Source organism: Phyllostomus discolor, chromosome 3, assembly GCF_004126475.2.
Source record: "Phyllostomus discolor isolate MPI-MPIP mPhyDis1 chromosome 3, mPhyDis1.pri.v3, whole genome shotgun sequence".
Taxonomy (NCBI): Eukaryota; Metazoa; Chordata; class Mammalia; order Chiroptera; family Phyllostomidae; genus Phyllostomus; species Phyllostomus discolor.
Window position 1 is genome coordinate 151,425,333 of NC_040905.2, and position 25,605 is coordinate 151,450,937.

At 37.8% G+C, this 25,605-nt stretch overlaps 1 protein-coding gene across 11 annotated transcripts in view; it reads left to right on the top strand.

The window, feature by feature from the left end:
• BNC2 (basonuclin 2) overlaps positions 1 to 25,605 on the top strand; it is a 425,127-nt gene that overhangs the window by 58,648 nt on the left and 340,874 nt on the right. For 8 of the 11 annotated variants that reach the window (XR_004902165.1, XM_036021560.1, XM_036021561.1 and 5 more), the window contains exon 2: positions 14,483 to 14,572. The exons of the other annotated variants lie outside the window; for them this stretch is intronic. Coding sequence is in view for 7 of the 8 variants with exons in the window: in XM_036021560.1 (XP_035877453.1) it covers positions 14,483 to 14,572 (90 nt within the window). In the remaining variant the exon portion in view is untranslated. The remainder of the gene's footprint in view (positions 1 to 14,482; positions 14,573 to 25,605) is intronic. 11 annotated transcript variants of the gene reach the window in all.

Below are 25,605 nucleotides of genomic sequence, written 5' to 3' on the forward strand. Positions count from 1 at the left end.
TATGCTTACTGGTTAGGAATAGATTTGATTTATAAACTCACACACATACAACCAAATGAGAGCACCCATGTTCTTTGCATTGAGATCACAAACAAGTGTACCTCTCCCCTTATATAGCTCAGCATAAGCTCTTGTAATGAAATGGGCTTTACTTATTTGTGTTTATGAGGAGTCCTTTTAAAGCCACTAGAAGCTTTATAATTGTTGTTATCACTTGTTCCCTTTCTTATGGAAATATTAGACTCAAAATAGATTTTTAAGAATATGAAAATAATGACCTCCCTGTTTAATTCCATGATGGGAAGAAAGAAGTTTAGAAACTTTCCCTGTTTTCAAATTGAATTATTTTTCTTGTAGATAAAAAGAGATACCATATATGGTAGTAAATGTATATTTGTTAGTGTACATTTTCCTGTTAATTAGCATAGTATTAATTAAAAACTACTTGCTGAGAAGTTCTCTTTTCACTGGGTCTGAACTTTTTCAGAAATTATAGCTAAATATGTATTTTAAATGTTCCAAGTAGAATATGTTAGTTTTAAAAAATAAATTTTGTTTCAATCTTTGCAGCTGTAGTTTACTTTCCAGGCATGAGAAATATCTATTTTATTAAGTCCTGTGAGGAATATGTGTCACATACATTTAAGAAAAATGTATTTAAGATGAAAAATTCCAAAAATGACTTCCCCCTGGTGTGAAGTAAAACAAAAGCTCCAACTGCATCTCTGCCTGTGGTAATGACATTGAGGTGACAAACTGCAGGCAGGTGAGGTTCATGGGGATGATCTCAACACCTGCACTATGAGCTTTGGGGAACAGCTGGGTCTGGAGCTGGCGTCTGGCCTTGCTTTCTGTTTGATGCAAGACCAGCTCTCAGGCTGGGGGCCTCCACATTCACATAGAAGACTCCAAGTGTTTTTAAATAGGCAAATGGGACTGTGGTTGGGTAGTATCCTCTGGTTTTCTGAATCTTTTTCCCTGGGATGCAGAGTTTGAAGAAGCCTGAGTTCATCCGCACTGTCCTCCAAGCCCAAGTTTTTCACATCAGTTTAGAACTTTTTCCTGCCAAACAAGTGCCACTTTGGAAGCCCAGAGAGTGAAGATTTTTGTCCACTTCACTTCCAGGTCTGTGTCTATCCAGGTAGCAAAAGGTAAGCCATGTGAATGGTTTCTTACCCTCCCAAGCCACACTTCATGCCCCTGCAACTGCCCAGTGGAACTCTGGGGTAGTTGAGAGTGGTAAACATTATGGGCAGGCACAGCCTTTCCGGCTATAGCACCTAAAGGTGACTGACTGCTGATGGCATTCTTTGGTTGAAATCTTTTTCACAACACCCAAAGATATCTATCTAATCTACCTACTATACCTACTTGTGAAGCGAAAATCAGGGTTGATTCTGTTTGAGAGTTCCACACCATCATCTCACTCCTCTCAAGGAAGACTCACAGAAAGGACCTGGCTCATCACTGTTTGTGGGTATTTTTGCCCAATCACTTCCTTATCACTAAGGTCACATGCTTCCTTCCTCACCCAATCACATGGGGCTGTTCTTTTCTCTCCAGCACTGAGTGTTATTGGGCAAATGCCTCCTGGAAGTGCCTCCATAGTTTCCCAAGGACATCAGGCAGAAGCTTGTGCCCTTTTCCTTTATTAAGATGGCTGTGGATTTCTTTGAAGCCAGAGATCAAGAACAGTTAGTCCAAGTCTAGCCTTCAGATTTTGGTTTGGCCTGTATACTGTTTTAAAAACTGTTTGAGATTTCTTTAAAAATCTGGGGAGATTTTATACAAGAGTTCAGAATTCTGGCTTTTCTTGAAAAAATTGGAGGACTAGCAATACATTATCTGTATTAATGGGTATTGCAGGTACAGGAGCCAGATAGTGGTTTCTCCTTTCGGAATAATGGCCTTCAAGCCTTTTGTACCAATTATACACATACATGAAATAATATTTATATTTACAACGTGCCACATATTTTTGTTCTGTTCGATTTCATTAAAGCATAAACGTTAAATGCCACTAAAATGATTTTGCTGTCCACTGATGTCCATGACCTGCAGTTTGAGAAGCATTGCTTTCATTGCAGGTTCTCCTTACCGAGCCTCTTCATTTCAGGATGTGCATCAGTGTGCTTAACTCAGGCCTCCTATAGCATTATATAGTTCCCTAGGCTCTCTCAATGGCCATTCACATTAAAGAACCAAACAGCCCTGTAGAACATCTAGTCTGCAGCCTCTTTAGGTTGTGGGTATCTAGGCAAGGGTTGGTTTTTCAGGACTCCTGGGTTGTAATACTGAAGACAAAGGCAAAGTGAGTGACTTTCTTTTGTCTTAACACAGCTTTTTTGCCTTACCACTGCCAAGATAAATGAATAGGGGGAATAGGCTGTTTCTGGATGGTTGCTCCTAGCCTGTCCTACAGATTGCATAACAGTGGGCCCTAGTAGAGAGGTATCAGGGACAATTCATATTACAATGTCATTCTTTTTATAAAGCAAACGAAGTTTTTAACCATAAGATACCTTAGTGGCTTTATATTTGCATTACAGATTTTTTAGTACTCTCATTAACTAAAATGGGTAAGTAGGCTGAGGGCAGAAAAAGACTAAAGGGATTTTTTTTAATGACCTCCTCTACCTTTTTTAACACTCATCAGGACCCTGGCCATCAAAGCATCAATGAGAATGATAAAGCATTCTTTTACGCAATTTAAATCACACGTTTATAGTCAGTTATTTGAGTTGTGTGAATTGTATTCCTCTATGATGTTGATGCAGTAGAATTTGATTCAGAAGATGTGGCTTCTTGTTCTGGCCACAAGTATTATTGTGTAAATTTAGGCAGGCATTTACAGATGGTGTCCAACTTGTGATTTTCCCACTGCCCAGGATCGTGGGAAAGCCATATGCATTCAGTAGAAATTGTACTTTGAATCTGGATTTTTATCTTTCCCAGGGTTGTCGATGTGCAGTACGTACTTTCATGATTCTGGGCAGTAGCAGGGAGGTGCAGCCCCAAGGCAGGCGCGGGATCAAATGGTAAATCATTGCCTCTTCACAGTGCACTTGTGTTCCTAGCCTCTTTTGGATACTGTGTTCTGAGCACATTTCAAGTAGGCTACGCTAAGCTATGATGTGGTAGTTTAGGTGTATTAAATGCATTTTGGGTTTATATTTTGAACCTATGATAGGTTTATTAGGACTTCGAGCCCTACTATAAGAAGATTAGTACCTATATACACAGTCCAGCACAAATAATCCCCCCTTTTTATTACAAAATCATAAACATGTAATTCTGTAACAGAACAATATCACACTCAAGCACACCATAAGACATTTTAGGTGTAATTCTGTAACATAACAATATCACACTCAAGCACACCATATGACATTTTAGGTGAAATGTTTACATTAAAACTATAAATTATTACACCCATATTATTACCCTACCAAACACATACAGGCATTACTTCTGCCAGACCCTGTATACTAGACCTTGGATTTCCCATCAATACAATGAGTGTGATGGACATAACCTTCTCCATACCCATCTCGTTGACTTTTGAAGATCTCATGAAACTATATTGTGTGTATACATACATATATACATGTAAAAGTATAAAACACAAGTCTATTATAGGTGTTCTTTTATTAGGATTCAGAATTATATATCACAACTGCATAAGGTGCTTCAGGTATTTTATATGGTTATCAAGATGACTTGACTTCTGGCACCCTTATGGGGAAGATGGGGCTTATTTTGATGAGCCCTTTCTGGCTTGGATAAAGAAGGTAATTGAACCCAAGATCCATTCTCTCTGCATTACAACACAGTGGGTCTTGGTATTGGATACTGCAGAATTGCCATGCATTGAGCTTTTAAGAAAGGAATTTAGCAGGTACAATGTTTGATTTGGTGACAGCTGATGCTGAGATAAAAGTGCTGTATACTTGTTTGCTTAGGGCCATGATAGAGGTAAAAACAGAAGTGAGAATGTTCTTGTTCCTCCTCTAGGACTCTTTCCCTAAGACTGAAGTTGTTGGGTTTCAGCACTCAAAGACATTTTAAGTCTTTCATTAAAAAAAAAACCCTGAACATCTTGATGTTTTCAAATCTATCCTAGTCCTATCACGTGTTGAGTGATAGCACACTTCAGACCACTCAGAAGGTCAACAAAGAGGGATCTAGCAGGGGGCTTGTTTTTTGTCCTTATCTCATTGTCAACAACACTTCCTCAAGCCTGTATCCTCCATCATATACAGCTCAGAGACAGTGCTTGTCTGACAAAGGACACTTAGACCTAGGCTATTTAAACCTCAACCCAAATAACTGATTCACTTTGGAATTTGACATGAACAAATTCTGGTTTCTAAGAAGTCATATGGGAAGAGATGTTGCAATTAATTCCAAGTCTAGGAATGGACTCTGGTTGGATGACAAAGGTGATTCTTTCTCCATTGTATGGCTGGTGGGAGGGAGGGAAGGATGAGGCTCTCTTCTTTGGAGGATAATCTAGTGTATTAGAGTCTGTGTTTTTGGAATGGAAGACATGAGCTTTGTGTTCTTTCCCTGTCTGAATCACCAGCTTGTTGGCCTTGGGCAAGTTGCTTTGAATGTCTCTGAGCCTCATTTGGTAATTATTCTTAGATTGATTATTATGCAACCCAGGGCCTAGACCTTTCATTGTTAAGCCACACTTATTTCTCTTTTACAGATAAAAACATTGAGGTTGAGAGAAAAAAAATAACTTGCCCTAGATCACACTGCATAGGAAATTGGTAGAGTCTGGTTAGGAACCCAGGTTCGTGTGACTCTGGCCTCTTCGGTTTGAAGGACCACAGGATTCTGGGTTCTGCTGTTTGTCAAATAACATTATAATTGAAGACATCAAAGAGGTCATCACGAAAATGATGGATGATAAGCCTTACAAAAGAGAATTTGAAGTCACTATTTTAATTTATTAGTCTATATTTCTTTATCTATTTAGTTTTACCTGTGTTTGAATATTGAAATATATCTAATACCTGAAACTGTCAGAAATATACTCAAACCCTTTTTAGTGTATAAATAGAAATTTATATGTATATAATTACTCATAGCTAACATATATAGCCTAGCTATTTTCTTTTTTAATACATATCGGTGGATATGGTTTTATTCGAGAAAGAGAGGGAAGGGGGGGGGAGAGAGAGAGAGAAACAGAAAGAGAAAAATAACGATGTGAGAGAGAAACAATCTTTTGCCTCCCATACATGCCCTGGCCAGGGATAGAACCTGTAACCTAGGTGTATGCCCTGCCCAGGAATTGAACGTGCAACCTATTGGTGGATGAGACAATACCCCAATCAACTGGGCCACCCTACCAGGTCTAGACTACCTCTCTTTGCAAGCTCTATGCTATGTATTATTATTCTTATTTTACAAACAAGCTGAAGCTCAGAAAGTTTCAATTATTTTATCTGATCACCACATAGGTTGCTATATTAGGATTTGCCTGTGTTGTTTGCTTTGTTCTACAGAATACATTATTAAAATCCTATTGTTGGCCATTACAAGTTTATCTGGTTAGCAAATTTCAAAGTCCACTTCTCAATCCAGAGGAGAAGAGCAAAGAAGTCATCCTAGACAAACACATTTTTAGGTCTCAGAAATCACTTAACTGGAATTTTTATATTTTAGATAATAACTTAATATTCATCAGTGAATTAGTGACTAGTCTTTATTCTCAAAAGATTCAATTGAAAATTTATAAATGTAAACAGGAATTAAGTTCCTTCCCACCTGTCTCTATTGCTCTACTCCCACAAATAATATTTAGAACCTTTTATGTCTGTCTCCTCAAGAAGTGTTCCCTTCTTGGCCTCTCTCCCTCCTTCCCATTTCCTTTATTTATTTTACTATATCCTCCTCCTTATTAAAACCTTCATCTTATTAATTACATGCAGATGATTTGATGCATATTGCAAGACAATATATTTTATAGACTGATTTAATAATGTAATATTACATGTATGGAGCAAATAGATTTCTGTTCCTTTTTGGTGATCATGGGAAGATTTAGGAGAAGGTTTAGGGGGAAATTAATATTTTCTGCTTTATAAACTCTGTTTTCACTGAAAAAAAGAATGCTATCATGTATTGTTATTGAAAATAACTTTGTGCACATAAGATTTGATCCTTTTACCACCATTCTTCTAATTTATTCTTCTCATAAAGAGATCTTTGGTCTTGATATTATCTTTTTATTGTCCCAAAAATGGTTATTTTTCAGATGGTTTTATACAGGATACTAAAACTTAAAAACATTCCCATAGGAAATAAACATATAACTTTGCCTAATGGAATTTTTTGATTATAGATAATAATCAAAATGTTGGTAAGTTCAAGAGTGTGTAATCTCTTTTTAACATTACACTGAGTCTAACCTAAAGAAAGACAGAAGACTATTTCTTGGCAAAGTTAATTTTATGACATACCTAACATATAAAGCCTAGTGAGCTCTGGGCTAACAAAGACAGACGTCTGGGATCATTTCTTTCTGTTCAGCATGTAGAGCCACATGGTGGTGGGGGTGGTGGGCTAGGGAGAGTTTCCATTCTTGATTTAACAATCAGGGATAGTTTCTGACACCTGTTCATTTTCCCAGCTATGCCAAACCAGGTTCTCAATCTGGAAGAGTAGATAATTTTAGAATCTTAAAATGTTTTGCACCCTTAGGGAGACTGCAAAGTTTTGTAAATAAATGCAAGATAAGTTACTAATACAAAGAAATTATACTAAGGATACACATGATATAAAAAGAAATGTTAGGAACCATCCTAAGGTTTCTGGGTATTCCTCTCACCTATTTCTCCACCCATCCCCTATTGCCCACCTACTCTTCAGAAACATACATGGTCACAAAGCTTAGTCTATATAAATAAAAATGAAAAAATGACAATATACTTGTGGCATAATTTTTCAGGGTAATGGGGTGTTGCTAAGAATTTTTAATCAAGCTAAATTTTCCTTTGCTTAATTCCTCCTTATCATAAAACTCTAAGCACACCTTTAAAATAGGGTTCCTTTCCTCTGCATTTATTTTCTTCCAGTGTTCCAGGGTTTTCACATCACCCCCTATTACCAGCTTTAGCCAAAGTGATTTAATAAAATGGATTTAATCTCTCGATATTAATCAGTATTTTCCCCTAATTGACTCTGGGACTAGTCTGAGAATTTCCCTCAGCTGGATCACACTTTTCCTTTACTATGTGTCACATCTCTGTTTGCTTGATCTGAAAAACATCATTGGCAATGTCTGCTTCACAAATTATTTTAAGTTAGAACCGAATTTTACTACTGTTAAACTGAAAACTTGTCACTATGTTGCCAGTATAGGTGAATCATATCTTAATGAATTAATGTATGTCAGCATCGGACTGTACACACACCTCCTTCTTTTTAATTTAAGTGAATTTTATTTTTACTGAATTGGGGTTTTGTTTTGTTTCTCCTCCTCCCCCTCTTTTTAAAGCAGAATTCAGAAAGGCCACTGTGTGTGTTTGTGTATATACCCAAGTTACACATGTTAGGTACTCATATTTGTACATATGCAATTTCCATGTAGTAGAACGAATGCCCTTTGAATGCAAAAATAGCCAAGGAATCATGTGCCTGGCTCTTTTCACCTAGAAATTTAATTGTGCTCAAATAGCTCTTGCAGACTTTTGCATAAAGGCTTCCTACTCCTAAAGATGAGTTGTGTTCTCTGACAAATCCTAATATGTCCATGGATTATTTAGTAATGCTCATTTGAAGGTTTCAGAGAGTTTTATATTGATCCAGTGGTGCCACATACTAAACAGACCCCCACACCACTTTTAAACCCATCAGGATAATCCCCCAAGGAATGAAAATCTGTTTTCTGACATGTGAAATAAATGCATCATTTGCTTGCAAATACTAATAGTCGAGAGGCTGTTCATTCTGTGTATTTCATATTCCATTTCATATTCCACACGGTCTTCAGCAATTGGAGAGATCCTGTGAAAACAGTGTGTCTCTAGGACATGCAGATTAATTTTAAAATATTCAAAGAAACATAAAGTCTGTTTCATGGGAAGTCATACTTTCAAGCACATACCACTTCACGTGCAGCATTTGTTTGCATACCTGCATGTGAGCATCTCTGTGTATATACATAAATGTTGTGTACCATAGTGAATAAGACAGTGAAATCTGGGTTTTGAACTTGATACTTGACTGTGACCATGGACAAATTTGTTTCAACCTCCATGTGTTTCAAAGACTTCATGTATAATTTGGGGAGAATACTAATACCTACCTCAAAATGTAGGGAGGATTAAGTAATTATATGTGAAGTAAATACAGTTTCTAGCCCAAAATATGTTTAGTCAGTGTTCATTAATTTTTGGAATAAAACTTATTTTATGATTTTATTGATAAAAAGATCAGTCCTACTGAAATCTTTCTATAAGAATTAAATTTTATAGCTAGCAGCAAACTCCTGTGACATTTCATTCTGTAAGTATACTTCTGTATAGCATTTTTCTTTCATGTGAAGCATGTAAAAGCCTGAAAGAGTTAAAAACATTTCCTTGTTTTTCAGGCTTTAATTTAGGCTCATTGTTATACAAAAACTGTTAGCCTGGGTAAAGCTGCACCTTGAGCACTGATGTAAACTGAGTTTTTCAAAGTACATTAAAATTTGCCATAGTCTTCCCTTGACGATTGAGAGATTTGCATCTGGTAGCGATTCACTCAGCCGAATGGAAGATCGCACTCCTTAGAGTGCTGATAAGCGGACACATGACATTTGCAAAGAGCAGTTTGCCCACTCGAGTGCCAGGGCAAACTGGAGAAAATTCTGTGCTTCCAATTTCATCAGAAACGTAGGGAATATTGCAAATGACACTACCAAATCAACTGTAAATAGATGATAATTTGATTGACATCTGGAAAGCTGTCACCGGCTGAGCAGCCCATAACAGGAACATTTACTGAGTGCAAAGGCAGCTTTCAAGTAAATCACTTTTTGTCCAGTGGGGCCCAGTCAGATTATAATTGCATGTCCTTCCCTTCATTGCAAATTCCCCATTACCGTTACCAGCAGTGTCTCATTTAAAGGAAGGTTGTCTTCCAAATATTCACAGTGTCTCACGTTAACTCGTCGCCTTCCTTCTAGGAGGCTTGCTATGTGCTGAATTGTCCAGGTCTTGCCTCCCTTCATTGTAATGAAACTCATTGGCTCTTCTTTTTGTGTATGTGCAGAGGCATATATTATAAATTAACTGTTGGGTGCAATATAGCACGACTAAAGTTGGGAGTTAAAGACACTTCCAGTAGGATTTTAGCATAGTCCTCAGAATTGTCTTCACTGTCATTTTTGAATAAACATTTTGGCACTGATGATTTTTGAAATGGCAGCATTTCAAAATTGAACCAAGGAGTGGTGCCTTTCTGCCTTGTTGGAAGAATATAGGATAAGTCTAGAGTTAGCATTAGTTCCAGAACTTTTATTCTACAACTCAATGTTTAAGAATATAGAAAAACTGCAATTACCAAAACAGATGGCCATTTAAAGGTTCAATTGTATGATAGCTTATGTAGTGGAAGATATTTTGGGAGTGACTGTTAAGTCAATGTACATGTGATGATCTAGTCTGTTTTTTTACCAAGCAGATACTCGCTACCTGTTTTTTTTTTTTTAAAGCAATAGCTTATGCATTGGAAGTTTACCAAGTAGTATAAAGTTATATGTCTTCATTTCCCCAAACTAGCATCTCTCCATTTAGTCAAGAAAATAAAGGGAAATACCATAGTTGCTTTGCCTAGTTACACATGGCTTCCAAAGAGCATCATCTGGCTCCAGCAGAGATCTCCAGGTCTGAAGATGCCTCACATGTGGAGTGCAGAATGCCTCATCATCTTGGTCTTTGAATTTCAAAATGATAATGTTTTTGCAAAAACTCTTTGGTCACTTCCCACGGATTTGAAAAGTGTCTTGCTGGAAATGGATGAAGAAAAAGGTGGGGAGTGTGAAGCAAGCTGTCTCTACTCTAGGAGTTGCCCCCCTCATACAAACATAGATAGGGCCTGAAGCTGCATTGGCTGGAGTGAGACCATGGGGCATTTGCCTTATAGGAGGGGCTTTAGATCTCTGTATCACAAACCATCAACTAATTTTTGGCTATACAAATGTGGCTGCTTATTGTAGCTCCAATGAAAGGGAATGGGAGCGGAGGATATTGCTAATTATACCGAGCCTGCCTGCATTGCAAGTGTCAGATGATTTGATAGGACTGACATGCAGCTAAATGGAATAGGAAAAGACACTGCAGTGGACTGTTGGTCCATTAGTTTGCTCAGGCAGCTTGTTTTACTAAGGATCCCTCTAATGGTTTCTGGGCAATAATTACTCTCTCTCTTCTTCATGCTATTCAACATGACAGGCATTTGCTGAAGTCGCAGCTAATATATTTGCACTCTAACTGGCCCCAATGACGAGTTTCCTTGAGTATGTTTGGCTGGGAAATGAATGATGGTCATGTTTTTTTTTCTTTGAGAACATTTCTCTAATGCAGAAGACAGTCATTTTATTTTGCATACTAAGCAGGCGTGTGGCATAACATGAGTGCTGGTGAAAAAATTGATGCATTAGCTGTGGACTGCCCATGCCATGTCTCCTATTTTAGGGGTTGATGGTATTGAAATTAAATGCAAAACTTTCATGGGCTATTGTACTTATGTAGTGATAACTGTAGACTCAAGCTAAACTAAGGAAGAATATATAGAAATGAACCTCAGACAACTATCTTGAAGCTATACAGAAGATTATTTCTTTGTTTCAACAGACTTATATTGGGAGGTAGTATTAATTCTTTTTGTGTTTCTGTTTCCACTTAAAGTGAGTGTCTTAAAATAAAATATGTATTAGCTTCCCCCCATTGTTTTCTCATTCACTTCTTTGTGAAATATGGTCAATTTTGCTTATCACCTTACGTTCCCTTCAAAAGTCACTTGAAACTTCCTAGATTAGTAGTTAAGGTTTTATGAATGACCTTGAATTCTTCTGAAGTTCTCCAATAAAGTTTGTTTGTTAACGATCTGCATTTAAAGGTAATGAATATCTTGATTATCAATACTGTGATCCTTGTTTTCGCTAAAAATTTTGGAGGATTTGAAGATTAATAAAAAGCCTTACATGAGAAAATAAAGGGGAAAGAGAAAAATAGAGAAATACAGCAAACTATGTAGAGCAGCAATTTTCAGTCTTTCATTTCATGGCACACATAAACTAATTACTAAAATTCTGCAGCATGCCCCCAAAATACAATATTTTTTGCCGATCTGACAAAAAGTAGATACAATTTTGATTCATTCACGTAGGACAGCTATTGTGTTGGCTGTAGTCATTTTTTAATTTCACAATATAAGGGAAAAGAAGTCAGTGCCCCTTACTAAATAGTCAGGTATTGCATGTTTTAGAAATTCTTGTGGCACACTGGTTGAAAATTGCTGGTGTAGAAGGTATGTCTAGGATTCTGAAGTCATTTTTACATTTGTATATATCTGTGGGGAGATAATTACAATCAGTTTTTGGTTTTCTTTCATCCAGTCAGGTCTCAGACCTCTAGTATATTGAATATAACCACTTCTTTTGGGGGAGGATGAGAAAACATTAGCAACAACTTGATTTTAGACAATTATTTTTCCCTTCTGCTTCTAAAACATAATGTAGCTGCCTGATAGAAAAGCCTCTTTCTTTTTTGTGTATCAGAAAGAAGAGAAAGAAAGCTATCTTAGAAACATATTTAAAGCACATGATGAAAATGAAAGGTTTATAAAAAACCTTTTAGAATCTATTTTCTTTGTGCCAGGTACCAGATGTTGATGTTGGCAGTGCTTAAGAGGGTCACAGGGCATTTAAAATCACTAGGCTGTGGGGAATGAAATTCCATGTCTGTTGTACTGAAGATTATTTAAAACTTGTGTTTACCTAGCAGTAACTACTACAAAAGTACTTTTCCTATGTGAGCCCCTCTTAAATAGGTACCCTAGAAATACATGATTAATGAAATTGCTGCAAAATATATTTTTGTTCCTGGGACTCTGTTAGCATTATCAAAGTCACTGGTTCCATTTAAGACTTTATTTTTCAACGTGGAAAGCAGATAGCTTTCAACCTTGTTAGACATGATTGGCCTTAAGATTGAGCCATCCGTTTCAAAGTAGAAGATGGAGGTTTTGCTGCTTGTTTATTATACACATGCAGAAAAGGCACATGTACCATATTTAAATATTTCCTATGTATCCTCTAGAGGTAATAAGTTTTCAAAACAAACAAACAAAAACAGGACCTGTCGGTCCCCTCTACGTAGTTTCTTCTTTGGGTGAGCCCAAGTTCTTTTTCTCATTGATAGGATTGTAGGGGAGGAATAAGTTTTCCTTGACCCTCTTAGGATCTCTGTCTGGGTCTGAAAGTTAAACTGATAAAAACAGGTTAATAAGAGAAAAGCATACAGATTTATTTGATAAAAGTTTTACCTGACATAGGAACATTCATAAGGAAATGAAGACCCAAAGAAACAGTTAGGCCTGATTATTTTATGCTAGGTTTGATGAAGGGTACACAGTTGTGGGGTACACGGTAGTGGAGAAGGGTGCACATAGGCATATGATAGGTGCAGGAATATGAGGTAATTGTAGTGACCTGGGGGAAGAGTCACTTCTGTGTGCTAGCATTCTTTTCTGTATCCCTTTGTCTTCAGAGATGAGATGTCCCTTTCCTCTGGGTATAAGTAGGGCTCCTGGAATATGAAGGTTTTATGGTCTGTTTCAGGGAGGATGGGCTAGGGCAAAGTCCAAGTGACCTTCCTGCTTCTGCCATTTTCTCCTTCATGTTAAGCTATTCAGTATGCTGGGGTGCTTCATTTTGATGTCCTGTGGGGTTAGTGGTTTCCATGCAAAAATGGGACTTGAGAAAAGTTCTGGAAAACAAAACTGATTTTCATGTTCTCTTGAGAGTACCACTTTGTGTTCATTATAGATTATTGTTTCTTCAGACAGTGATCTTACTGAGCTTTTCCAAAGGTTTTAAAAGGACAGTTTGTTATAGTTATCTTTTAAGATTTTACTCAAGAAAATTTATTTATAAATACAGTGAAATTAATTTTTATAGGCTATAATTCCCTTCTTGTCCATCTGAAGGAATTAGATTCTCTTTTTCTGTAGAAAAGGAAATATTTCAAATAGTCTTGCTATCAGGGAAAAATATTGGGAGGAGATAAGCCCGTGTGTCATCAGTTGTTGCCTCTGGATACTGAGATTATGACTAATTCTGTCTTTTTGTGCTTTTCTACACTTTTAAGATTTTCTAAAGCTGGAGTATATCGCTTGTACAATCAGATGAAGGAAATACATATGTGTATTTTAGCTGAGGCTGATACACCTAAAGAGTCAAACGTTGCCTGTTATAACAGCAGATCCTGGAACCTTGGTTCTAGAGAATAAAAAAACAAAGCCAAGATGATGTTTGTATAGCTTTCAGAGCCACCTGCCATTTGAACTGGTGGTACGGTCGCAGCCCACCTTCTTACTGGGTTTTCTGGTGACCCATGGAAGCAATTGTATTTATAACTTAAGTGGCAGAAAAGGCTTAATATTGTTGCTTTTAATGCCACATGGTTCTTTATCTTCTTCCTCCCATGTATATGTCCTGTGGATATATCTTTATTATAGGTATAGTGGTCATTTAGTGTATTTGTGCAGTGGAAATGGACTTATAGGGTTATGTGGAGAATCGTGGGTGTAATTATGGAATTTCCTGTATCATATCTGTGTAGTTTAGTGGAAAATGCAAAATGAATACTGCCTGCTAGGTGGATACATTTAGGATTACCTCGTAATTCATAAAGTCCTTCTTATAGTTTTTAATGTTACTTTCAGTTGGAAGAATTTCTTTAAACCATAGCATTTTATAGTTACTTGGAAAAGTTGCATAGAAGACTAGTGTTTGGACTCAGAAGACTGTTTTGTTACTTTTTAAGTGTGATCTTAGGGTAGTATTTTTAACCTCTGAACTTTGTTAACCTCATCTGTAAAATGGGGATACTAATATGCCTTTCCTTAGGGTCCTTGTGGGGATAGAGGAAAGTATTTGTTTTGTAAATCCATGTATGTTTTATTTATTGAGTAAGCTACTCTTGGCAAACTAACTAAACCTGAATGGAGGTGATTTGAATCAAACCCCTGACTTCAGAGCCTAGAGCCAAATTGCATTTGTCCATTCTCTTGGAAGAGGGGAGGTCAAAGATGTATGGTTTTAATCTTATTTTTCTGAGAGGCTGTGCCTACTCTAACCTCAAGCTTTTCTTTAAAAACTTGGAAATAGTTATTCATTTTCTTTTCCTAATTACTTGGCAGAAATTTAGAATTCAAAGAGAGAAACTAGTAACAACCACTTTTTTTTTCACACTTCCAGATCAACAAAAGGAATTCTTGGGTCCTAGAGACCAAAGAAAGAATCAGCAGGAGTGCCCAGGGTGAATTGATGGATTGGAGAGCCTGGCTGGTAATTACTTTCACTGAGCTAAAACATTAACTTAATGCACAGGAGCAGGGTGAGATAAAATCCGGATTTGTGCCTCCTCCTCCCCTCCTTCATGGAGATCCGGTTTTCCTTCTGGAGACAGCCCTCCTTCCTTTCCTTGGCGTGGATGTTCATGCCCTACTGTGGCAGACTAGTTTGCACCTTTGGTTTTGGTTGTCCTGGGCAACTATTGGTGGGGCTATATAACGAAGTCATCCAGCTTTCAGGGTGGCAAGGAACCAAAGTATTTAAAGGGTTTTCAGCTAAATACCAGATATTTACAGATTTAACACATCTTAGGATTCAAATTCCAAAATTGGCAAGCTTCAGCTTTTGGTCTTTTGTGATACTTAACCTAATGCACACCTTGGGAGGCCAAGAAGTTTTCTTTTTAAAATCAACATATTGATTGTTAATAACTTTCTAGTGTGCCATGCTACGATAGATTGTGAAGCCATAATGTCATTTAGTGACATGATCATTTAATAATGTGTGTTTGCCAGGGGTTGGGAGGGCCACATACATATTTCCAAGTAATTGTCAAGCCATAGAACTTGAGAGCTCATTTAACCTACAATGCTCTCAGTCCCAGCCCTTCTGTTATAAGTGAAGGAAATGGATATTTAGAGAGATGAAAGTAGTTTCAGCTCACTAGAACCAAGAATGGACTTGAACTCAAGTTTTCTGGGTTCAAGTTGCTTGTTACTTTATGGGGATACAAATAGTAGATACCTTATGGATTTAGAGAGAATCAAATTTAAAAAATCTATGTACAGGGTTAGGCACAGAGACAGACATGGAAGAAGACATAATAAAGGAAAGCCACCATCAGTGTCTTTATCATTTTACTTTTTATTGTTGCTATCATTACTACCACCACCATGTTTTATAAGATAATCAAACAATTCTTTGGTATGCACCATGTTGTAGAAGCCTACCTTTTGCTAATAAATTGAAGCAAGTACGCAACTTATCATGACTCTACTTAAAGAAAATCCCCAAAATTTTTGATACTTTTGACTTTAGTAGAGACCCACAAAAGACATGGCACAAGATAACTGAATTTACAGTTCTAGTTTTGAGTTTTGTACATTTTGGGTATATGTGTTGATTATATTTCTACTAAGATTCATCGAATGTGATTCTGTTGAAGTACGTCCTCTTGAAACAGCAGGGATTCTGTGTAATAATGTTCATTGTTCAGCAGTATCCTGAACTTCCTTGTTTCTTTAGAGACATCTATGTGGAATATATAATATTTTAAGTATTTAAGTTTCCTAATCCCGTCAACACTGGGCTTTAAGTTGGAAGACTTTAGTTATGAAATCTATTCTGATACAATTATTCAAAAGACCTCTGACTTTAAAGGAATTTTTGATGGCATAGGAATATACTCACAATATATTAATGGAAGTGGACACAAAGCTGTAAATAGTATGACTCCAACTTTGTGGCATATAAAAAGGTTTGTGTGTGTATATAAATGGAATATGAAATACTGGAAGGAAATATACCAAATGAGTAATAATAGTGTTACCTGTTCTCTGGGTAGATTAATAACAGATTTTTTAAATTTTTGCATGTTTTAACTCTCTTCCAATTACCTGTAACTCACTTCTCATACTTTATATAGATTAAGAAGAGAGAAATTGTTGTCAGTTGTGCCTTAATAAGATAGTTATTGGTTAATGCCATTTTGTGTCACACCAGGTCCAGCTCTGTTTGATGTGCTTTGCTCTCTCATAAGCTCTGTAGAAGGAGCATGAGCTTTGGAGTCAGACAGGCTTGGGTTTCCACCCCATTGTCTTCATTAAAGAGCTGGCATTGGTTAAGTTGCTTCTCTTAATCTTAGTTCTCATTACATTGGGATACCATCTTTTTGCAAGGATTCCTTTCTGTTTTTTGTAATTCAGGTAACATTGACAGCATTAGACAAGTTTCAGGTGTACAACATTATAATTTTGATATCTGCACACATTATAGCATGCTCAAAAGTCTAGTTTCCATCCATCGCCATGTAATCGACCTCCTTTACCCATTTTGTTTTTGCCCCTCACTTACCCTCTTGTAACAAATAATCTGTTGTCTGTATCTGTGATTTTGTTTCTGTTTTGTTTTGTTTGTTCATTTGTTTTTTTTCTATTCCACATCTAAGTGAAATAATAGAATTTAAAACTTTTCCGTCTGACTTATTTCACTTAGAATGATACCCTCAAGATCCATCCATGTTGTTGCAAATGTCAATATTTTATGTTTTTATGGCTGAATAGTATTCTGTTGCCCATAGTTTCTTTATCTGTACAACTATTGATGGGCACTTAGGCTGTTTTCATATCTTGGCTATTGTAAATAATCTTCCTTTGTAAGGTTTCTTGATCCTTAAAGTGGCTTGCTCTTGGAGGTGCTCAGTAAATATTAGCTCGTTTTCTTCTAACCACTACTCTTACTTCCTAAACCTCTTCACTAAATTCTGCAAGGATCAATTCAGGGAATAAAGGAGCTTGGTAGAAAGTTTTACTGTCATGCTGACATTTCCAGTGGTTTGTCTTTTTAATCATCTCTTTTACTATAAAAGTCTTGGTTCCTTTAAGTCTCACATCCTTGGGAACCAAACTCTTGGCGATCATGAAATGTCTTACCTCAAAGGATGAGAAAACTGAGCAAACCAAAATCATGATGAACTCTCTGGAGCAGAGTGTTAGAGCATGCCTCTCCCTTAGGATTGGCTTGGGAATGTGCAGTAACAGCATCACCAGTCACCTCTCACTGGCAGTGATGTGGAGCGTGTGGGGAGAGGACTCTGGGGCTGAGGTAGGATTTATAATTGCATGGCCGTCTGGCCTTCTCCGAACATTCTTTTCCCTTGCAGGATTCCTGTAATTGTCATCAGATGGCTCAGACTCCCCAATGTTTCCGGTATTTCAGTGACTTCTGGAGTGTGTTTAAAAAAAAAAGGGTCATATTTGGCAACCATTACTTATTTGTGTCTGCTCTGTTGTATATAGATGCATGCAGACCAGGCATCTCGAGTACAGAGAAACCAGTCAGATGTACAGTCCTCCTTACCATCTTCTCTTGAGCCTTCCCACTTCCTTGGCTGATTCTTTTCTACCTGCACTGCTTTAAAAGAAAAAAAATAGGTGAGGAAAGATGTACGCAGTAGTCCTGTTTTCAACTACAGTCAGCTGTTCTTTTAGTCTCATTAGTTCTGAGGACTTAGAGCATTGCATCCTTTTTGGGTCTGCTAAAGGCCTCACAGAGGTTGAGAGTTGGACAGTGAGTGAACTCTCTAAAGAATGATTTAAAGTCTTGGGCTATCCACTCAGGGAAACGGGCATTTAAGACAGACCCTGAAAATCATCTGATGAAATTTGAATGAGAGAAATGATAGCATTAATTCACAAAGCAGGTGTTTTGTGGAAAAGAACAACCCATAAGCACAGAGGTGGAAAAGATGTGTGTCCAGGAGGGGCATATGAGGCAGTCTACCTTAAAAATGAGAAAAACTTCACATATTTGCATTCATGTTTTACATCGGGGTCAGCCTCATGATTCCAATTTTAGGATGAATGCTGTCTGTAAAGTTGAGATATAAATGGGATGGCCCTTGCCTTCAAAGATGGTTGCATTTTGAATTTTCCTTCATCATATGCCTATAACTGAATGCAGGATGATATCTTGCATGTTTTTTTTTTTTTTTATCAGATAAGCTCCTGTAATTTGACATTGATTGCTTTTCAAGGAAGGGAAAAATTGCCTAAATGAAAAAAGACAGCTAATTTAAAAACCCACCAAAATGGAGTGGTTGATACATCTAAACTTAAAGATGTTTTCTCACGCCCTCATTCCCTCTAAGCAGAGACTTAGTAGAAAAGTGAGGTTGAATAGGATCGGTCAACTAGATCATATCGGGAAGCATAAAATTAAAGAGAACTGACACAGTTTCTTCTGATTCATGCTGGTGTCTGAGAAATTGTGCTTTTTAAAAGCTACTTTGCTCTCTTCTAACTAGTAAAATAGTTCATTGCATTCTGGTGCCCCTGTTTGTATCATGGTAGAGTGTTCACTGAACTTACAGGGACTCAGCTCTAGATAGTGATGCTAACTCTTGACTTCTTTACTTTAAATTGCCCTTTTATAATCAGATTATTTTTTAAAAATGGTTGAGGTAAATACTAATGTCTACCCTAAAAGCTATCTTGCCTATCTCTTCTCAAGTGGCTACAGTTGGGAGAAAGGAACAGGAAAGTCCTTGATCTTAGCAAGAATAAGAGATATCTCAAGATTAATTATTTTAAAAACTCATCATGACAATGTCATTTCCCTTGGTAGTGATTGGTTTAAGTGTGGACATGTGGCTGAGTTTTGGTCAGTAATTAGTAGGAGGAAGTCTTCTAGGAGAAAGTAGTGAAAGTTTCCTATCTGGAATGAAAAACAAACTTCTGCTTGAATTTTGGCTGTGACTCATGGTGAGGCAGTGAGCAAGCATGAGGATGGACACTGCAGTAAGAAAGGCAGAGGCCTTGTCCTTGACACCAAGCACTAGGCTGCTACCTCTGACCACTTGTTCTGTGAGAGAACTCATAATTATTTAAGCTCTTAAAAACTGAATTTTCTCTTACCTGAGGCAAATCTGATTTCTAATAAAATGTCTCTATTTTGATCATGCCTTTCCTATTATTTTCCCTTCAGACTTGTAAAGTATTTCTTAATCTATAACTGTGAGTATCATTTCAGTTATATTCTGTTCCCAGAGATGAGAGGCATGTACTCCTTTCTGGTGGGACTGAAAACTAGAACTGATGCTCCCCCAAAGAAGTTTATTCCTGCCAGGGAAGTCATCTTGTTGACCATCTCTTTCTCAGCACTGGGAGTCCCTTGGTGAAAGGTTTGATGGTAGAAAGATACGCTTGATAATAAGAGAACAAAGAGGCATTGCTAAATAGTCTAAAAGTACATTCTTATTAATGTGGTTATTCAGTTTGCAGTTGGTATTGATACTTCTTTGAGCTCTAAGGTTTGGTTTGGTGTTTGACTTTGTTGACTGTCCTGTTATTGTACTCAACCTGTTTCTTGCAGTTTATCCTCCTTTTTGGTAAAGAAAACTCACTTTATGTCCTAAGATGGATTATAATTAGGACTGCTTAGTATCAAGAATCTTTCACACTTAATACCTCTAATGAGATAGAAATGTTCTAAATGTGTTGTTACGAGTGGATTATATTTAGAGAGGAATCTACTTATTTTAGTTAACTAATCCCTTTGCTTTTGTATCATGCATCCTTATTAGGCTCTCATGTTCCTCTTTCACATGTGATTCCTTGTGAAATCAGACCTCAGCAAATACTGTTATTAACTTTCAGGGGCCCTGGTAGTGAAAACATCAGTGAGGTTTGTTGGCTCTACATGGCTTGTTTTTATGGTACTCTTCCTTTTTTATACATTTGCGATAAATACAATTATTCTTGCAAAGTGAATTTTGTTTCTTTGTTGGTTCTTTTCTGTTGTGTATGATTTTGCTTCTTAGCATAAAAATAACTGAATATATTTGAAGTCCCCCACTCCCACCACCACCTACTGTTTTGATTCCTTCTGTAGTCTGGGAATGGTCTTCTTAGCTCCTTGACTCTCTGGACATTGCGCATTCTGTCCTTTTGCCAAAAACCTGTAAATGTCCCAGTAAAATTAACTTGGTTACTATGTTTAGTCATAGTGAATTAGGTTAGTTCAACTTCTAGGAGTCAGTGTTTTACCCTTCTCAGTGACCCTGTCCTTCCACTTTCTGAGGAAACTAGACAAGTTAGTAAAAAAGTTTTGAATAACTTGACCTATGGAGTTATACTTCTTGAATTCATATACTGGCTTCACTGTGTATACTTTTCATGTCCTTGGACAAGTTATCTGGCTTCTGTGTGTGTCAGTGTTCTGTGAAATGCAGACTAAAATGGTACTTACCCTGTAGGTATTTGTGAGAATTCTATGAGAAGATTTACGTAAAGTTCTTATCATAGGGGTTGGTGCATGTTTACTAAGTGTATAGCTGATATGATGGTATGTAGCTGAATTTTTCAAATGACTTTTTAAAAAAGATTTAATTATTTATTTATTTTTAGAGAGAGGGGAAGGGAGGGAGAAAGAGAAGGGGGGAAACATTAATGTGTGGTTGTCTTTTGCACACCCCCTCCTGGGGACCTGGCCTGCTACCCAGGCATGGGCCCTGACTGGGAATCAAACTGGCAACCCTTTGGTTTGCAGGCCAGTACTCAGTCCGCTGAGCCACACCAGCCAGGGCTCAAATTACTTTTTAAATTTGCTTTTCCTTTGGCTTTCAGAAGCACCCTGTGAAGAAGGAAATATTATTAACCCTATTTTATAGAGCAAGTCATAGAGTCACAGTATGTAATTTTGTAACTAACAGAGTTGGGATTATAATCTAGATATCTCCTCCCCTCTGAATGTGTTATACTTGACTATGAATTGCATCTTTAGGAAGTTGCCCCATTTTTGTGATGTTATATAAGACAGAAGGTGTAGATGGGAAGAGCCTCAATTCCTGTTCCTTATAGCTGGCCTAATGGTGAGCCAGTTCATTCATTCTGAAATTATTTATTTATTAAATGTAGATATTTCTCCCTTTGCATGGTTCCAGGATGCAAAATTTCAATTGTTACAGTTAATTAAATAACACCATCCCCCAACAACACAGCTCAAACTTCAGTTACAATGTTATAGTAACCACAAGTATTTGTACTAAAGTACAACTTGCACATCTTGTTACTTGGTTCATGGTCAGCAAAGAGTATAGCTGTGTTGCCTCCTTGTCTCTTTAAAGAAAAACTCAGGTAACATTTTGTGAAAATGGATGATTTAAAGGGGGAATTGGCTGACAAAGATGAAAGTGCAGCAAAGAAATAAAAAGTGGTAACACTGGAAGTGAAATTTGAACCAGTGGCAAAGCATTCTAGAAAAAATAGCTGATCAGGGGAGGTCAACACTGTTCTAGAATCTGTGTGTGCAGCCAGAGGAATTTGGCGAAAAATAACTTATCATAAATTAGGAAAGTGATTGTGATGAAAAGGATGAAGGCATGACAGAGAAAGGATGCTGGCAAAAAATTTCCTAGCAAAGGAACTCTTTAGGGATATTGCACGACAATGAAAACACCAAGGATAAAATGTTGGAAGCTAATCCAAACTGAGATAGGCATATGCCAATTCACCAAGGACTAAAAAAGATGCTCATTTGATTATTTTTAATTTATAAAGAAATAAAATACTTTTATTCTCAAAGTTCCTGACTTTTGAATTACAGTGCCCTAAACAAATGGTTTACTTTCTTTCATTTTTGTATATATTTATAACTGATAATAAGAGTTTTTAATGTTTTTGACAAGAATGTCAAATGTCATAGAAAAATCATAATTTTCCAATTGATTATTAAGATCGCTTAGCGTGGTTTCAGCTTTCATGACTGTTTTTATGGTTTTACATTACTATGCAAAGTGAGAGCTGCCCATATTTATTGAGCCAAATGGGCACTTTTGTAAGTGGTGGGAATACAATGATGCCTTATGAAACATTATTCCAACATAGATTTATTGTGTCTGCCATGTGCCAGGTTGCATAAACATATGTGAATAAAAAGTAGTCCTTTTTCTCAAAGAATCTACATTTCAGTTGATCGATGAGAGACAAGATCATTATACCAGAACGTAATACATATCCTTGAATGCTACGATAGGGGAAAACCAGGCATTATAAGAGCCTATATGAAGGACATCTGATCTTAGTGTGGGAGGGTGAGGTTTGGGAGAGGCAGGGAGACAGCCTGGAGGATTTAGGAGTTAATTTGGAAAAGCTGTGTTGAAGAGGTGAGAGAGTTCTGCATGGGGAACTTTTAAAATGTTAACTGTTGCCCGAATGTGGAAGGCAAGATAGGGGACAGACAGATCAGTAATGCCAGGGAACCTTTAGACAATGGGAGAGCTCTTGTGGTTTTTCCCCAATTTCTTTTAAACTAAGTTATAATTTGTGCATAATGAAATTGACCAGTTTTAGTATATCATTTGGGGTGTCTGATATAAGCCCTGTAACCACCACTACAGTCCAGATGAAGAACTTTAGCAACACCTTCTAAAACCCCTGGTGCTCCTGAGAGATTGACTTCTCCTCTTAACCCCACCCCTGACAACCACTGATGTCCTTACAGTTTTGTCTTTATTAGAATGCCATATAAATGGAATTATACAGTATGTAATCTGCTAAGTTTGGCTTCTGTCATTTAGTATAGTACTTTTGAGATACATCCATATTATCACATGGAAAAAAAAAAGCCTTTGGGTTTTAAATAAGAGTATTATCTGAGAGATTTGATTGGAGGATGGATTTGAGAGGAGCAAGACTAGAGACTTTTACTATAATTTAGCCAAGTGATAATGGAGAAGGGTTGCAGAGGGGGGAGGCTTGGTTTGAGGAGAGTGTAGGAGGTAGAATTAGTCTCAACTAAGGTAGGGAGTACAGGACTAAAAACAAATGGGGAAGAGGAAGCACTGTGTGTTGGCTGTGTCGAGGGGGAGGAATGTGGGATTATCCCGAGGTGAAGTCCAGCAGGGTGTGGGCATGTGAAGGAGTTTTCTTTCCTTCTGTATCCTCCTATCTTTGCCTGAGTCAAATTTGTGAAACACTGACCTTACTTAAATGGCTCCTCTTTCTCTTCAACCTGCCACATTGTCATGAAGAATTTGTTCCCAACACCTTGCTTGCACTGTGGACTATAAAATGAAGAGTGTCCTCTTTGTACAGTATCAGCTAACTCAGTTCATCCACGATTACTCATAATTTTCCAGAGACAGCAAAGTAAATGTTTCTAGAGAAACTATGGTTTCTTAGTGCTGGAAGTCAGAGTTCAGTGGTAACAAAATAGCTATAGGCTGGGTTCTCTGTTGTAAAGATCTTTTCCACCCAAAGAGGTGACCTGTATTTTTGAGGGTGCTACACCTGAACCAATTTGAACTTTACAGAATGGAAGTGGAGATGAAGGAATACAATATCGTCAATATTTAACATATGGCTGGCTGACTTATCTTTGCGGGAGCTCTGATTTAGTCAGGATTCTGGGGCTGCATCTAAGCTAATGGGAGAATTTTAATTGATTAACAATGTCCACCTCTGGCCTAGGAAGGAAGCACTCTGGGATGTGGTGGATAGAGTATTTGGCGTTCGGAGGAAGAACTTCTCAGAAAGGTGGTGGACCACACAAACACCTATACCCACAGGCATGACTACAGCTGTCATAGCATTTGATCTCCAGGACAGCTCCATGAGTTACAGAGTGTTTTCTCATAGATGGGGAAATGGAGTTACAGAGAGGTCAGGTAACTCCCAGTATCACACAGCTGGCACTGGCAGAGCTGGAATTCAAGCCCCAGTGGTCTGGCCCCTTAGTCCATGCTCTTCTATGTACACCATGCTGTCCACAGAATTCTAGAGTGCCAGCACTGCAAGGAGTCATGGGAACTGTGTCATTCCTCTACCCTTAATTTTATAGTTAAAAGGAATGAAGTGTAAAGAGGGCTCTGGGATGACTCACTCAGGATCACAGAGGAGGGTGGAGGCAGAATTAGCTGTCCTTGTTCCCTCCCCCATTCTTGCCTCTCCACCTCCTCCTCCCCCAAGTGGCCCCTGTCACTGTTGCAATTTTGTACCTGTGTCTTGGTTGCCTGTCAGTTTCATATCAGTGAAGAATAATGTCACTGAAGTAGGCAGCCTGGCAAAATTGTTATTTAATTCCATTCTTTTCCTTGGCCTTAGCTCTCTCTTGACTGGGAATGTACTAATTGGCTCTTTCTGTCCCCTCTTGTCACTTTATTATTCCCAAGGGAGCCTAGAATCACCTTAACTGTTCTCTAGCCTGTCCTGTATGACCATTGATTGTCTGGTCTTTTGCTCTTTCAAGTCTCTTCCTAGTAGCAGTTGGGAAGGGGAGAAGCTGCTCAGTCAGCTGGGTGAGAGTTGGGTTTTGGGGTGGGGGAGAAAGAACTGCCACGGGGTTGGGGATATTATAGTGCTGGACCTTCTCTTAGCGGTTTGGACCTTTGTGATTTTGATCCTGCTGTCCCACCTATACCCACCACAGCTCAGCCCTCCACATTTGGTGTGGGCATCGCTCCTCCTGCAGTTGGGGGTTCAGAGCTGAGAGAGTGTGTTAAAGAATTTGCATGCTCCCAGAATTTATTCACATGGAACCTTGGTTACACAGAGTATCTGGGACAGAAAAGGGAGTTTATGCCTTGACAGTTTACATTTCATATTTGTTGTATATTTTTTAAGGAGCCATAGCTTTGGGATAAATTAATTTGTAATTTTCCTTTAAAAAAATCTCATGTAAGCTTATTCAAGTACAGAGGCTGATGCTTTCTTTTTTCTTTCCTTCCTCTCCTTCTCCCTTCTTTTCTTTGTCCCTTGTATAGTGGGTCTTTGTAAAAATTTAACTCTTGTTCTAGCCTTTTCCACCAACCTTACCCAGGAATAAAGTTGAATATTAATGCATTATGGTCACCATTCTACATTGGCTTACTCTTTCTTCACATTCTCTATAATTAAAAATGTCCTTCTCAATTTCAACTCAAAATACCTGAAAAGACTCCTTGTTTGGTTAAGAGAAAGCAAATTTCCCTAGGTAAGTTCCCATATGTTTTCTGTAAAAACTGGCACACACTTTCTTTGTATTTCATCCCTGTCAAATGAGATCCTTATAAGAGTAATCAGCCAGTCTGAACCACTCATCTCTTTCTGCCTGCATTTTCCTGGGTAATTTTAACTCTTTTGGTGCTGTCCAGGAAAGCTTGCTCCTTCCTATCACAGTGGGAAGGGTTGGATTTCTGAGACTTCCACCTTCTCTTTAGTTTTCTCAGATGGCCATGGAGCTTTAGGGCTGTTCTTCTGAGTATGGGCATGTGCACAAGTGAAATTTTCCTTCAAGGCCATGGGAAGGTTCCAACAAATGTGTTCACATGG